Consider the following 15402-nt stretch of genomic DNA (forward strand, 5'->3'; position numbering starts at 1 on the left):
GGGGACTTTTCTCCAGAAGGTCTCTTTAAATCCTTTTGGCAAAGGGATACCAACATGTTTCCTGTTTCTCTGTTGCGACAGTGTAGACTAGAAACCTGAGAAATAGGATGCCAGCGTCTCTGGCTGTTCTGCTCCAGTCTGTTGGTTTCCGTGCTGGAACTCTTCTTATGCAGGGATGCAAGAGGATTGCAGTGAGTGCAATTTTCCAAAGCTCTTTTGTTGGCCAGCTCCTGCCTTCCATTTCCTTCTCTCCCTCCACTTTGGCAGAGGTCCTACCAGGACGATAATTATGCAAGGCATTGACAGATCTTTTCTCAGGGGGCTAGTTAGACCTTTGTTCAAGAACTGTAAAAACAGACTCTTGGTGTAGAGAATGATAACCTGTAGAGGAGAAAGTTCTGTGCTGGCTTTTCCCTCCCTGCCACATCCATTTTGAACGTGCAATCAGCCTGCAGTCTGAAATGGTACAGTCCCACCCAATGAGATCCACAGCCTCGAGTGGCATAGCCCCATCCCTGCACCGTCATTGGCACAGGTAGCCTTTGTACTGCTGATTTCAGATTAGAGATGGTTCTCCTCGTGGATCTGGGCCGCTGCTGCCAACCTCCTGGCCTTATAATGATTTGATAGCATCTACCTGTCAAGCCGGGAAGTTTGTCAAGCTTTCATCTGAAATGCTGAGCTGGCGCTGCCTGGCACAGAGTAGGGGATAAAAGGTCAGGAATTGAGGTGGGGATGGGCAGCCCCCAATCAGAGTTACCTGCAGAGCTACTCCTCCCCCCCCTCCCCCGTGACATTTAGTGATAGCTCCAGGATCTGGCATCAAAGCCAGATTTGTACGTTGATAGGTTATTTATATTTCGAAATAACTTCTTATATTTTAAACACAAGCAGGAGAAGGGAGAAAGGCTCTGGGATTTGTGTCCTGGGCATCCCTTCCCGAGGAAGTTGTGGGTTGTCCCCCCTGTCTCTGTTGGGCTGCTGAATTGATGGGTCAAACCAGCAGTACTCCCCTACCTGGCCTACGGAAGGGGTTTTTTTGTGTCTGTTCTGGGGCAGCTGTTCCTCAAGTGCCTTTTGCAGCCATCCGGAATCCAGGTCAGGCAGCTTCTTTCTCTCCGTGCCCTCTTTCCTCTCGACCTCGGCCCTCCTCCTGCCTGCGCCGCAGGGCTCCTCTTGCAGAGCTGGTGGGATCGGAGCAGGCAGCCACAATCCTGAGCCATCAGGAAGAAGGACCGTCAGGAGCTCATTCTGTTGGAACTAATTAAAACAAAGGGAGGAAAACTGGGGAGTAGACCGCCCTGGAGGCACATGTTACCCTCTGTATGCTGGGCTGGCAGGCTGGGACGTCGTTCTGTCACTGGAGCCAGTTTCTGGGGGCGAAATCTCCCTGGCTGTGGGTCAGGGGTCAGCTTGGGACTCCAATTTGGGATGGCTGAAAGGCCCCCACGGTCTGGTCACAGGAGGCAGAAAGCTCAGCTCTGTTGAAGAACAGCAGCAGGCAGATGCCTTGGATTTATATCAGACCTGGCCAATCCAGAAGCCCCATAGTGTGGGCCAGTGGGAAGGGTGGATTTGCAGACGCTCATTCATCTGAGGCTTGAGCTTGCGTACTGTCTCAGGTAGTTCTGCTGGTTTTCTCTGAGCCTCCATTTCCTGGCATAGAATACCCAACAGCTGGCTTGTCAGGGCCCTGTGGCAGCCAATCAGTAATACTTGATCAGCCAACCACCCGTAGCTGAAGTCTGGTTGAATGGCAGCCAGTGTGGTCCTGGAAGGTTCTTTTCCTAGGAGGCTGCACCTTGTTGATGGAAAGCACCACAAGTTTCTGTATTTGCAGGATTGTTAGAGCTAGTGGCCTTATACCTTTTTTTCACCTTTGGCCAAAAGTGTGGAGAGTTTCCTCCATGCCAGCCTGTGTGTCTTGCAGGAATTCTTAGGGTATTCTTGGGAGAGTACGCCATTCATCCCTGGGCCTGGCCATTACCTTGCATGAACAGGGGCCTCTGGATCATTCCCAGACCTTTTCCGAAGCTGCATTATGCAGGGGAGTTCACAGCCATCTGTGTCACGTGTTTACCCTGCCTTGCCTTCAGGGCCGCCTTTTTCAAACTTTTGACCTTGAATTATTTTCCAGGCTTCATGGAGCCCTGGCAGTGGTGATATGCCCCTTCCGAGAAGCAAGAAGTGGGAGCCAGCCATTCAATCATTTACCATTTCCATTGTGGAGAAAGAGACTAGGCCTGTCGAGCAACAGGAGAGGTGTTTTCGTTGAGGAGCTTTGATAGGATCTCCAGGGTTTGAAAGTCAGGGCTACCAATCGCATTCTTGACTTTGAATAGACATACTCCCAATCTGCTTCCATTGATCATTTATACAGTTCTGTTCAGCCGTTTCATGCTTTCCCCCATTGTGTTGTCCTTCCTGCCTGCCCATGTACAGTATGATATCTGTGAAATTCAGCCTGGGCATCACCTGCTGCAGGATGGAGTTCAGAGATTGCCTGGTGGTGCCCCTGATTACATACCCCTGACTACATGCCCAAACCATCTCCGTTTTATAAAATTATCACAAGAAGTCTTCAAACAAAGAATGCTCAGAATTGTCAATGTGTGTGCATGCACACACGTCTCTCTCTCTCTCTCTCTCTCTCTCTCTCTCTCTCTCTTTCTCTCTCTCTCTGTCTTATCCTTTCTCCGTTTCTGCAATCTAAACTGAATGGTGGGGATAAAAAAAAAAACTATTGATTTTTCTCGCCTTTCAGAGCTCTGCTCTTACCTTTTCCAGCAGCAAATCCGGTTTTCCACCACCACAATAAGTGGCAGTGGCCCCGGCACAGCTAGGCTCATAGTGGCCTAATTGTTATCCCCCCTCAGTTGGCCTAATTTGGCCTAATTTGGGGGAGGGGATTTCCTGGGCAGGAAGCAGGTACTCAAATTATTGGAGGTTTAGCTCTAGTGTTGATATTTATGGCAGTCAATGACAAGCCTCTCTTTCTTTTTCTCATCGTAGTTCTGCCTAACATCAGACAGCACATGGAGGACTATGACATATTGGAACAGCAAACAAGCACAGCAAACAAATAAAGGAACCTCCACATTCAGGGGCAGTAAATCTCTGAATACTGGCATCTGGAAGCAACATTAGGGGAAGGCCTCACTTTCAGTACCCTGTTGTGGGCCCTCCAGGACAACTGGTTGGTCACCCTGTGGGTCCAGATGCTGAACGAGATGGACCACTGGTCCGGTCCAGCAGGACACTGCTTATGTTCCTCATGGGCAGCCTTTTTCAACCTTTTGACCAGGAAGAACCCCTGAAATGTTCTTCAGTCTTCAAGGGATCCCAGAAGTGGGTGCAGGAAGTACGATGTGGGAGCCATCCAATTGCTCGATCAATTATTTACTGTTTCCATTGTGAAGAAAGCTACTAGGCCTGTAGAGCAACAGGGGAAGGGGAGTCCTGGTGATGTCAGCGGCCACATACACTTCTGGGAAAGGTCGCAAAGAAACCTGAGGAGCTCTTGTGTAATCTCAGAGTCCCCCAGAACCCTGGTTGAGAATCCCTGGCATAGAACCTTTCTGTTTGCTGTGCTGCGTTTGCATAGAGTTCAGTGTTCAAAGGAACACTCAAAACTGGGCTCCATTGTCAGTGGTATGAAGTGGTGTAGTCCATTATCCAGTGGGTATAAACCAGGCCTCAATTACAGGATAGTTTGTGCTCCCAGCCCCCAATTGTGATTTCTTCATTGGGAGCCAGTGACCCATATGGGACAGAATATTGGATTTAGACTTGGGAGGCCTGGCCACAATCCCCTGCCAGCCTGAAGGCTCAGGACCAGACTAGACTTTATGGCCATCATGAGCCCCAATCTGTTTTATAGACAGACATAACATCAGAGCGCTCATTATTCCCAGCAATTGGGGGGCATGATTAGGCTTGGGGAAAGAGTGTGGGCAGGAAGGCTGCTCTGCTCCGGCCCCTCTACTGAATTCCTGAGCCAGATTGGGCCCTGAAAAGCTTGGGAATGTCATAAATATCAGTAAAACTGGCTGGGGAATCCCAGCACATAGCAGAGAGAGTTACCATCTAGGTTGGCCTTCATGGGATGGATGTTGAGCCCATGAAAATCTCCTAGTATCACTCTACCTCAGTAGGTGGCTGTGACTATTGAAGACTTGAAACCGTGAGCTCCTTGGACGGGAAATGGAAACCCTTGCAGACAGACTTAGTGTAACGCTTTTCGGCCGGCAGCATTCTAGATAAGGTCTTGTTGCTGTTTGTAAGCTGCTTCCTTGAATGGCAGGACTCTCCAAATAATTATGGCATCACTGAGTGGTCCCTTGTGCTGTGTGGGATCACCAGTCCTATATCTCTGTTGTGTGTAAGGGCCAAGCAGGCGCAAATGGCAGCAAATGAACATTTTTCTCTCTTGAGTTCTACCTCCAGCCTTTTCTCTTAAACATCTCACAGACCTTCCACCTCTTCTTGCCTCTGCTTCACCTTCTCCGCATCCGTGTGCCGCTGGATGGCTCCAAGGTGGCCTGAAATCTATTATGTATTCTGAAATCTAACTTAATAAGGCAACCCTGCCCTCATTATTTTATTAATGAGTTATTAAAACGCTGTTTGAAGGCTATGAGGCTTTTCACGCTGGATTATTTTCCAGAAATCGGTGCTTGCATACTCTCATGTATTTTCATTTTTTTTAAAGGTCCCTTGGCTTCTATTAAAACAAGAGTCTGAAGTAGTTCCCCATTCTATAGGTGTGCTTGCAGCGGAAGCTCCGACTCATGACAGCTGGCTGCGAAATAAAAGCTGGTTAGTCTTTGAGCTGCCACTGGAATCCTGATCAGCTTTCCTGCCATAGACTAACAAACCTTTTCTGCAAGGACTTTGTAGGTTCCCTGCTTCATTTTGTTGTTCAGTCCTAGAGTCACACCAAGCACCTAGGTGTTGTAATAATAGTGCACTGCCGAGATTATGACAATTACAGCTGGCTGTATCCCATCACAATGAATGAACGAACGAACGAACGATGCACCACTGAGTCAAGACCAACTCATGGCAACCCCATCTGCAGGCAAGTGTTCAAGGCAAGAGATGGGGGGGAAATAGCTTGTCATTGCTTTCCTCTCCATAGCAACCCCAGTCTTCCTTGGTGGTCTCCCATCCAGATACTAACCAGGGCCAATCCTGCTTCTCTCCCCAGCTAATGAGCTCAGGCTAAGTTGGGTTGTTCAGGCTGTTCTTGTTTTTGCTGGTGGGAACAGGGCCAGCCTCAGGTGCTTGCTGGATTACCCCATCAAGGAGGTTCTGCTTTAGGAATTCACTCTCTATGCCTGTTCCCCCACCCCTTCCTATAGCCAACTCTGCCCCAACCCTCAAAGCTTTCTGCCATGGAAGGTAGCCAGGCCAGAAGATCTAGACACCTGGAACCACCAACTTAGGTTTCTGCACACTTCATTTTTTGTTTTGTTTTGCCCTGGTTGTGAGCAAAAAGTAATCTGGTGTACCACCATCTAGAGCAGTCTGTTTGCACTTGTGGGCTTTCTATAGTCTAGTGGAGATTGGAGAGTTCATCCCTTTAAGGGGAGGGGCCATGGCTCAGTAGAAGAGCATCTGCTTGCCATGCAGAAAGTCCCAGATTCAGTCCCCAGGATCTCCAATTAAAAAGATCAGATGTGAAAGACCTCTGCTGGACCCTGGAGGGCCACCAGCCATCCCAGTAGACAGCAATGGCTGCAATGGACCAGCGGTCTGATTCAGTGTAGAGTAGCTTATGTGTCTAAAGCTTCCCAGTTGTATGATTGTTTCATAATGAGTTACACGAAAGGTGAGCGAGGAACCCTTTCCCCCCCACCCCAGGGCTGTTGATGTTTTTCATTCTGATTCTCCAACAAAGCAACAGGTTGAAGCTGGTTCATATTAGAGCAGAAATGTGCTTCCAGAATCTCCCATCTGAATGTTGACATTGACTATTCATGGGTGTTTTCTGAATATTCATGTATTTGCTTAATATCCAGCAAATATTCAATATCCATATTTTATTTCAACATTCGATACTTGACAGTGCCGGGGAGTTGACAGGCGGCGGTACTTAATATTCGGGGGATGGTGCACAAGCAGTATTTAGTACTTGACATTTGGCCCCTTGCGAGATTTCATATTTGACACCTGCCAAAATCAAGACAAGCCAGAGATGCCATCAAGTCTAAAGTACTCAGATATCACATTTGGTGGTAACATTTGGCACAGGGGGGTTCGTGGTTTGACGCTTCGCATTCAGGATGCAAGCGGTGAAACGGGAAGCGGCGTTGAATCTTGATTATTTGCAAAAAGTTGGTGAAAGCTTCAGTTCCAGGATTTTACAGCTACACAGGGTGCTGCTAGCGGTACAAATTGCCAAGCCAACTGGCTAATGCAGAATGCCTGCTGTTTTGACAAGCGGAATGTGTATGTATGCATGCACATGCAGGGAGGGCTTGCATTTTACACTTCCTGGGGAGGGATGTGCATTTGTTTGTGTGGGCAAGGAAACACTGCATGCCTCCCCTCATCGTTTGCCTGCAGCTGCAAAGACTCTATTGGGGCTAGTCAAGGTTCAAGATAAAGAGGAAAGTTTTCCGAGAGCAAGCAGTTCTTTTTGTGCATAGGCGCATAGATAGTCCATTGTGTGGAACTGAACTTAGGAACAGTATTAATGTAGTGGTTAAATTCCTCCCGCCCACTGGAGATTAGCTTGTGCCTCATCACACAGCCTTTCGGTCCCCAGAACCTTGTTCTGGGTTTTGAATGTTGGTTCTGCCGCATTGTGATGGATTCTCAAGCACTGGCTTAATTTATCTACATGCATGCCTACACTTAATTCAGAGGAAGGGAGGGGGAACCCCTCATGTTGCTGTCTGTTTTATTTCAGCGGCAACAGTAGCATGCCAGGAGGGGAGGACAAGAGGAAATCTGCAGGACAGTTTAGGCTGAATTTTTAAACCCAATTAAGTATCCAGTCCCAACAGGCTCATATGTTTTGTAACTGCGTGTCCAAAAGGCAGAAGTCTGAACTGCGGTAAACTTCCCTACATGATACCTTTGGGAAAAAGTCTCCTGTATTTCACGGGATATAAATTTTTCCCTAAATCGCTTTGAGCTGTAAAGAGAGGGTGGGATGCAAACGCCTCTAAGTAATCAAGGCTCTTGGCCAAAGGCAAGGCTTTTCCAGCGAGCCCAAGAAACCCGTCCAGCAGCAAAGGAGCAGATAAGCTTCCTTAAAAGACACCATGATCTTTCCCTACGTTATGCAGCTGCAAAGAAGATAATGGAAGCACGAGCCAGTGGAATGGGCTTGCTCCCTTCAGATTGTGGGATGGCAGCTTTAGTTGTCCTGTCAGCTTAATTCCACCTTGTCCAGCTTTTTGACCATGAAGGAGCCCGTGAAATAATTTCTCAGGCTTTGAGGAGCCCCAGAGTGGTGCCGGCTGGCCACGCCCCCAGAAGTGACATCACTACCCATGCTAACAAGCAGGCTCAAGGAGGACTGAGGGGGGGGGGAAGATGGGAGGTGTTTAAAGCAGAAATAGGCATGCAGCCTCCACCCCTTTCCAGGTGCAGAAACCACGAGAGAGCTCATGCTTGGGAGGTGGGGATGGGGAGCAATGGAAGCCACTGATTCTCTAGCTTGAGGCTAAGTCCATTAAGGTGGTGGTGGGGGAAGGCCATGGACCCCTGGAGGGGTCCAAAGATCACTGGTTGGGAATCCCTGCCTTGAGTCTGCTTACTCTGACAGCAGCTGACCAGGCAGGGGTCTTCAACATCACCCACTACCAGCTCCTTGAAAGCTAGCACACCTCTGTTCATTTTCTTGGCTACTTTTCTGTATCCAAGAGGTTTTCAGCATAAGGGGAGCCATCGCAAAGTGTGATCCTCCGCCTGCTGCCGTATAGTCCGGTCTAAAGCCGTCCTTCCCTGTATATGTGAACAAAGCCCACGTTTGCATGAGGTTTCAAGCAGGGTCAGCCTCCAAGTGCAAGGAGCTGGGAGTGGGTGATGGGGAAGATCTCGGGCTTGTCGGCTGCTGTCAGAGTAGGCAAACTGAACCCGCGGTCTGGCTCAGTAGGTAGCTGCTTCATGCATTCATTGTCATAAAGGTTACATTCTGGGGCAAGGGACCTTGGCTTAGTAGAAAAGCTCATGATACAAGAAGAAGAAAAATTTGTTTGTATACCCCACTTTTCTCTACCCGAAAGAGTCTCCAATCGGCTGCCGACCCCCTTCCCTTCCTCTTCCCACAGCAGACATCCTATGAAGTAGGTGGGGCTGAGAGAGCTCTGAGAGAACTGTGACTGACCCAGAGTCACCCTGCTGGCAACATGTGACCAAAGAGTGGGGAATCAAACCTGGTTCTCCAAATTCAAGGCCACCACTCAGCCATTGCACCACGCTGCTCTCCAGCTCCATGCCTTGGCGTTTCCAGTTTAAAACGGGATCAGGGGTTAGATGATGTGACAGACTTCTGCCTGAAAGCTGCTGTAGAAGAAAGCTAAGAACTGCCAGTGCCTCAGTGGCCGTGGCAGAGGATCTGCTTTGCAAGCAAGAGGTCCCAGATTTAATCCCTGGCATCTACAGTTAGGGGCACTCTAATTTCTGTGATTGTTTAGCATATTTCAAGGCTCTCTTCAGGTATTTGAAACCATTCTGGGGGGCTTATACCGAGCCCTGATGATGGGTTCATGGTTAATGGCTTAAGAACATAAGAAGAACCCTGCCGGAAAGGAAGTTTATGCAGGGCAGCTAAGCCATCAGCCCTCCCCTGCTATCTTCTTCCAGCATTTGGCACTCTGAGGAAGCTCCATGTTGCTGTGATGTCTAATAGCCACATATCTCATCCAGTACTCTGCAGCTTGTGGGTACAGAGCCCGAAGTGACTCAGCGTGGAATCAACCGTAGCTCTTCCAATAAAGAAAATGAGGCTCTTTCAGAGTTAAGACGTATTGGAGGAGTTGGCGGGATGCTTGAATATAATAATCCAAGCGTAATCCATTTACGCCAGCACATGAAAACAATTGCACAGGGCACTCCCATATCCTTTAATTTATGCAACTGTTTTTTTTTTTAAATATATATTTTGTACTTGTTGATCTCTTGCTCTGAATGTTGACGGCATTGAGCGCTTTAATTATAAAAAGGTTTCTGATCTCTGTTCTAATCCTTTCTTTTTGAAGTGATGTAAGCTTGGCAGGGAACACTGCCGTAGTGTGGGAGCTGCTCCTTTTCCTCCGTGCTTATTTTCCATATCTCCCCATGCATAGTTCGGCAGCTCATTTGTCTTAAGTGTCAGGGACCGCCTAGTATGTTCTAAATTTAGAAAACAGAGGTGCTTTTATTTGTGTGTGTGTGTGTGTGACAGCACAGACACAGACATTGTGGGTATACTCTCTTTTTTGCTCTCCTGCCAACTTAAGCTTTACTATTGTCTAGCTGCACGCAAGAGCTGCAAGCTGTGTGACTGCTTGTTCCAGAGCTGGAGGTCCACAGAGGCTGTTGAGGACAAAGTTCCTGGTTTGAACCTGGCAAAGGTTTGCAAAAATTTCAGACACTTATTTTTCCCACATGGGGGGAAAATATGGAGCGGGGAAGCCGTGTATGAGTTAGATTTGACAGGACCTCCTTGAAGGCCCAGTGTATCTGATTCTGGCACAGTGTCAGCCCTACTTGTAACCCGCCTAACCAAACACTAACCATGCATGGTACCTTAAGAGAGAGGGACCATAGCTGATTGGTAGAGTACACACACAGGATCTTCTCCAGCTAACAGGATCTTTGGTAGACAGACGGGAAGGGACCAGTTTGAGGCCTTGGAGGATGACTGGGCAAGGTGGGGTGGTCAGCTGTGGTGTAAGGTAGATTCCTGTGTTCGTCAGACCTCCTCATTTTGTTGTTCCTTTGGAATCAAAGGGGTTGTTGAGCACTTGGCAAGCCACAATCAAGGGCTGAGAGTGGTTGCTGGAACAGGGTAGCAATAGGTAGGTAGCATTTACTGGCAATGTAATGGGTTGTCATTTCAGTCTCAAGATCTACAGGACCAAGGACAGCTCCAAAGAGGTAAAAGCAGTTGCTCTGACAAGCTCTTATTAAAGGTAGTGCAGACTTGATGACTGACTGAGCTTTAAAGGGGTAGCACTTTGACACGGAGTCTTGCACTTGGATGTCAGCGGCCTTCCGCTGTCTTGGACAGGAGCTTGCGTTGAAGCCGCACATTGACAGAGCAGAAGGTGCATTCAGAATTTCTGGGTCTGGGAATGGAAGCTGACATAGAGATATCTTTTTCATGGTTGTCTGCGGGCAGTGCTCCATCTGCTTGAGATCCAAGAGATCTTGGGGAATCTTGAAAATCCCCTGCTTTGCGCCCGATGTTCATAAGCCACAGGCCCTAAGCCTAAATTCTTCACAGAGTTTTATTAAAAACGATCACAAAAGTACCGTTTATAAGTCAATAAGAGCTAACTCAAGACTAAACCAATCCCATCAGATGCTGGAAGCCAAGCCGGGCCGAACCTCATTAGTACTTGGGTGGGAGGCTTCCACAGACCCTCAGGGTCTCTATGGCCAACCACCCCTGTTCATCTCTTGCTTTGAAAACCATCGGGGTCAGCATAAGTCAGCTGTGACCGGACAGTTCTTTCCGCTGCTAACTCTGGTTGTCATCGCCACAACAAAAAGCTAGCCTTTTGCCCTAGCCTGTCCCAGATTCCTCATGAGTTTATTGCTTTCACAGTCTCCACTTAATTGACGAATAGAGCCAATGTCCAAAGCGGTTCGTTAAGAAATAAATTCATGCACCACTGGATGGATTAGTTAACTTGTAAACAAAGCAGTGGCGAAAACGAGCATGCATTTTTATGTCAGATGGCAAAACGCACTTAGATCTCCCATTGCTGAGATGTACTGCTACAATAAAATCATTGCTGAAAATACTAGGCATCACAGTGAAACTCCTAGATGCCCTCGTGACCCAGTACCTGGGATTCATCGAGCTCTGCTGTAGCATAAAGCTAGGCAACTAGCAGTCTTAAGGCCCAGTCTGGACCTCTTTGGCCCACTGCACAGTCCCAGATTTCATCTTTATATTAAGAACTTCGGCTTCTTTCTCCCACAGGAGCCCTTGATACAAGCAACCTCTCTCTCGCTTAGTGGGAAGCCTTAATGCACTTCTGCCCTCAGCTTCTTCCTCGGAGGTGCAGTAAAGGGCTCATAATGCCTATATGCATGAACTACAGTGGAAGTTCAGTCTTCCCTTTTGTATTTCAGTAGCTGACCCCGGGAAGGAAGAAGTTAGAGGTCTTTGCATGCTCCCTGGCACAGGGAGGGAGCAAGTCAGTGGCCTTTTCTGCCCTGCTTCATTCACAATGCAGCCCTCGTTAAAAATTAGTTGCCAGCCAGAGCCCTAGGGAGATGGTGGCTGTCTCCACTGGATCGATTAAGAGCCATAATTCACTCACTGTAAAGGGGTGTGTGTACATGCTGAGCCAGGCTTTTCAGGAAGGCCAACTTTTCAGTTTGCAGATGAATAATTCCTGTTGGAACCATTTGTGCCCAGAATTCCACAGGCTTGGCTTCCCCCTATGCCATAATCCCTCCAGGCCCGCCCACCATAACTTCTTCCTAGAAATGGCTAGAATGCCCTTGAGAAATTCCATTTGTCATACTGGAAGTGATTTTTTTGTCCTGGGCTCATAATTCACAATTGACTGCTTGCCTGAATGAGAGACTCTGGATCTCACTTTGAGTTGTGCTTTGGGTGAAACCAGGGAGCAGTTTAAATCTTAAGCCAGCCCAGGTGCTGCATTTGCACAGGGAGGGATGTAATGTGGGCAGCCCTAACAGCCCAGATTAGTCTTTAGAGCTCAGAAGATAAGCAGGCTCCATACTTGAATGAGAAACCACCAAGGAGGACGGGGGCTCCTAGATAGAGGAAGGCAATGGCAAACCATCTCTGCTCATCTCTTGCCTTGAGAATCCCATGGAATTTCATGGGGTCACCATGAGTCACTCATGATTGTATGGCACACTTTAATGTGGGCAGATGTCACTGGATTATGTGTGTGACGTTCTAGAACAGGCTTTCTCAATCAGGGCTTCATGAAACCCTGAGGTTTCTTGATAGCCGAGAAAGGATTTCCCAAAATGGGTGGGAGTTACTTAATTGTGTGTGTGTGTCTGTGTGTGTGTCTATATCTATGTATTGGGTGAATGTTGACCTGCCTTCCCCTCCCCCAATGGCCAATGATGGGCCTGGAGGAGGTGGGAATGGGGGGGGGGCCTGCATGGGCGTCTACACAGTTATGCTTCCCAACCATATTCTGCATGATTGCACCACTTCTGGTTTTTTTTCAAAGCCTGAAGAATGTTTCAGGGGTTTCTCAGTGGAGAAAAAGTTGAGAAAGGCTGTCCTAGAGGATGCACCCTATATGAAAGTCGCTGCTCACTGAAATCAGAAATGCAAGCAGCTCATCCTGCCTGAAAAAAAGCTGGGAAATCCCAGGTTCTTGGGATGCGTAGACCATTGTCCAGGGTCCCTATAGATTTAATGCTTCCCAAGTGTAATTCCAGCAGGACTCTGCTTGGCAGGTGGCATTTGATGCCTCTTGTTTGGTGTTAATTGGCAAGTGTATGTGGACGCCCAGGAGACACCCAGAGAAAAGCCAGTCGCCTACATTAGTAGGAACTCTCCAATAGTTCTCTGTCTGTCTGTCTGTCTGTCTGTCTGTCTGTCTGTCTCTCTCTCTCTCACACACACACACACACCCCAAAAGCAGCTGCTCCTAGACAGATACAACATTCCTGAGCCATTCCTCTGCACCGTCCAGTACACCGGGGTTGACTGACAGACGTCTCTAATAGCTGGTAACCAGCGACCATCTAAAAGCCATTCCGCGTGCGTCTTCTCTCCATTAGTGCCTACTGAAGAAACTACTTAGCTATTAAACTAAATAAATATGTAAATAGCCCAGCTAAAGAGGATGATCACATAATAACATTGATTCAGCCTCATTTAGAATGGATGTGGGGGGGGGGGCGGGTTTAGATGATTCCTCCTTAATAACCAAATTTTATGCTGGTGTCTGGGAATCAAAAACAATTTGTCGGCTCTTGGCGGGACCTTTTCTTACAGATCCAGGGGGGCTTTTGTGTTACTTTGTTAGGCTGGGAAATCTCCTAGGTCCTGTGTGCTTGGGGTGGCCTTAGAAGAGGTACGGTATGGGTCTTCAGAACCCTAAAAAGCACTTTTCTGGGGTCATCTTGGTTGTACCACACCACTTTGTAGATCAGAACATATATGCAATGAGGGGGGAGGAAATAGAGCTTGGATCCTGAGTGACTGGGGAATTTCTCCCTGCTGACCCTCTTAAGGAAGATCTTACCAAAACCTCTGGGAATGTGCATGTTGTTTAGTATAAGGTAACATCTTAGGGACTCTTCTGCTAATATACAACACAGGACATATCACAATTCCTTGTGCTGAGCCAGCTGATGTGCAGGCTCCCAGGTTACACAGAATTCTTCCTGGCAGTTGTTTGATAGGCAGTGGCAGGGACTGTGAGCTGCTCAGGCTGATAGTCCTGCAGTGAACTTCAGTTTACTTTAAATGTAGAAAAAGATGGTGTTAAGCAGGAACTCTATATCAGATGGATCGAGGGCTGACCCATACTTTCAAAAAGACCACATGTTGTTGCCCATCTGGGCCTTTGCTGCTGCAGGATGCAGAGAGGCAAATTAATGTATTTGATGCTTTAGGATGCTTAGGGCTAATCCTGCGTTGAGCAGGGGGTTGGACTAGATGGCCTGTAGGGTCCCTTCCAACTCTATGATTCTGTGATTCTCTGATTACATCCTGGAGAACTGGGTTTGATCCCCCCCCCCCTCCTCCATATACAGCCAGCTGGGTGACCTTAGGCCGCTCACAGTTCTCTCAGGGTTCTCTTGGCCCTCACAGGGTGTGCATTGCGGGGAGAGGAAAGGGAGGTGATTGCAAGCCGCTTTGAGATTCCTTCAGGCAATAAAAAGCACGGTACCATGGAACAGCTCTCCTCCTTCACCTTCACCTTCAGTTGCCCATCTGTGTAGACAACACTGCAGCTTTGCATGTGTCCCTCTGGTTCAGACCCTGCCCATAACCGCTTGTCTCTGTGTGATCTCTCCTTCCCCAGGGCAAATGTCATAGGATGAACCCTGCTGGACCACTCTTACTGTCTGTGATATCGTGTCTCCTGTGGCTCTCCCGGGGCTTCGACCCAGCTCCCAGCGCCTGCTCCGCCTTGGCCTCCGGGGTCCTCTACGGCTCTTTCTCACTGAAGGACCTCTTCCCCACCGTCTCCACCGGCTGCTCGTGGACCCTGGAGAACCCGGACCCGACCAAATACTCCTTGTACCTCAAGTTCAACTGGGAAGAGCAGGTGTGCACCCACTACTCGCCCATGGTTCTGCCGCTGGACCATTACCTCTCCAACGACACCTGCAGCCAGCCAGAAGTGACGGCCCTGCCTCGGGAGGAGGAGGAAGAAGGGGATGTCAGGTTGGAGCTTTGCCAAGGGGGAGGCCCGTTCGCCTTTTTCCACTTCGACAAGAACTTTGTCCAGCTGTGCCTGGCGGAAGAACCCGAGGCAGCCACCCGCCTGCTCCCCCCGGAGGCTGTGGAGTTCCGCTTTGTGGAAGTGCTCCTGATCAACAACAACAACTCCAGCCAGTTCACCTGCAGCGTCCTGTGCCGTTGGCTGGAGGAGTGTCTCCGTCTCGGCACCGGCCAGCCCTGTGGCCTCTCGCAAACGGGGTGTGTCTGCCAGCCCCCCCAGCCCCTGCCAGCCCCTCCGCGGCTCAACCAGACGCTCTCCAATGCTCTGACGCCTCCCGCTCCCAGCGGCAGCAGCAACAGCGAGTGCTGCGTGACTGAATTGCATTCTGGGAATGCGAATGATGTATACTCTCCAGTCATTAAGTATGGTAAGTGGCTGTGAACATGGGGCGGGGGGGGAGGGGTCCTTTGCAGAGAATGTTGCTCACAGAGGGCTTTGTGTTGGCTCATAGATATTTGGGGGATAATTTATCCTTTCTCTCAGTCACTGATGTTATTTTGAAACCCTGCGTCCAACCTGGGGGGCAGGAAAACCAGCTCTTTATTAGAATCGCCCCCGACTGACTATGTTATTAGCAAGCTTTTGAGTTACACAGGACTGCTCTTCAGGTTATGCACATAAGTACTGTTAAGTTGCAACCAACTTGTGGCGGCCCTGGCATACAGCATTCAAGGCTAGTGAGAAGCAGAGCTGGCTTGCCATGGGCTCCCTCTGCCTTGGTGGTCTTCCATCCAAGTACCAACCCTACTTAGAATCTGAGATCTGACAAGATTGGGCT

General features: G+C 48.8%; 1 protein-coding gene across 4 annotated transcripts in view; it reads left to right on the forward strand.

Moving 5' to 3' along the window:
* Positions 1-15402, forward strand: part of ADGRB2 (adhesion G protein-coupled receptor B2) — a 168818-nt gene that overhangs the window by 29819 nt on the left and 123597 nt on the right. For all 4 annotated transcript variants that reach the window (XM_077337463.1, XM_077337460.1, XM_077337461.1 and 1 more), the window contains exon 2: positions 14202-14991. In XM_077337463.1, the coding sequence (XP_077193578.1) occupies positions 14217-14991 (775 nt within the window). In that variant the 5' untranslated portion in view covers positions 14202-14216. The remainder of the gene's footprint in view (positions 1-14201; positions 14992-15402) is intronic.

Source organism: Paroedura picta, chromosome 5, assembly GCF_049243985.1.
Source record: "Paroedura picta isolate Pp20150507F chromosome 5, Ppicta_v3.0, whole genome shotgun sequence".
NCBI lineage: Eukaryota > Metazoa > Chordata > Lepidosauria > Squamata > Gekkonidae > Paroedura > Paroedura picta.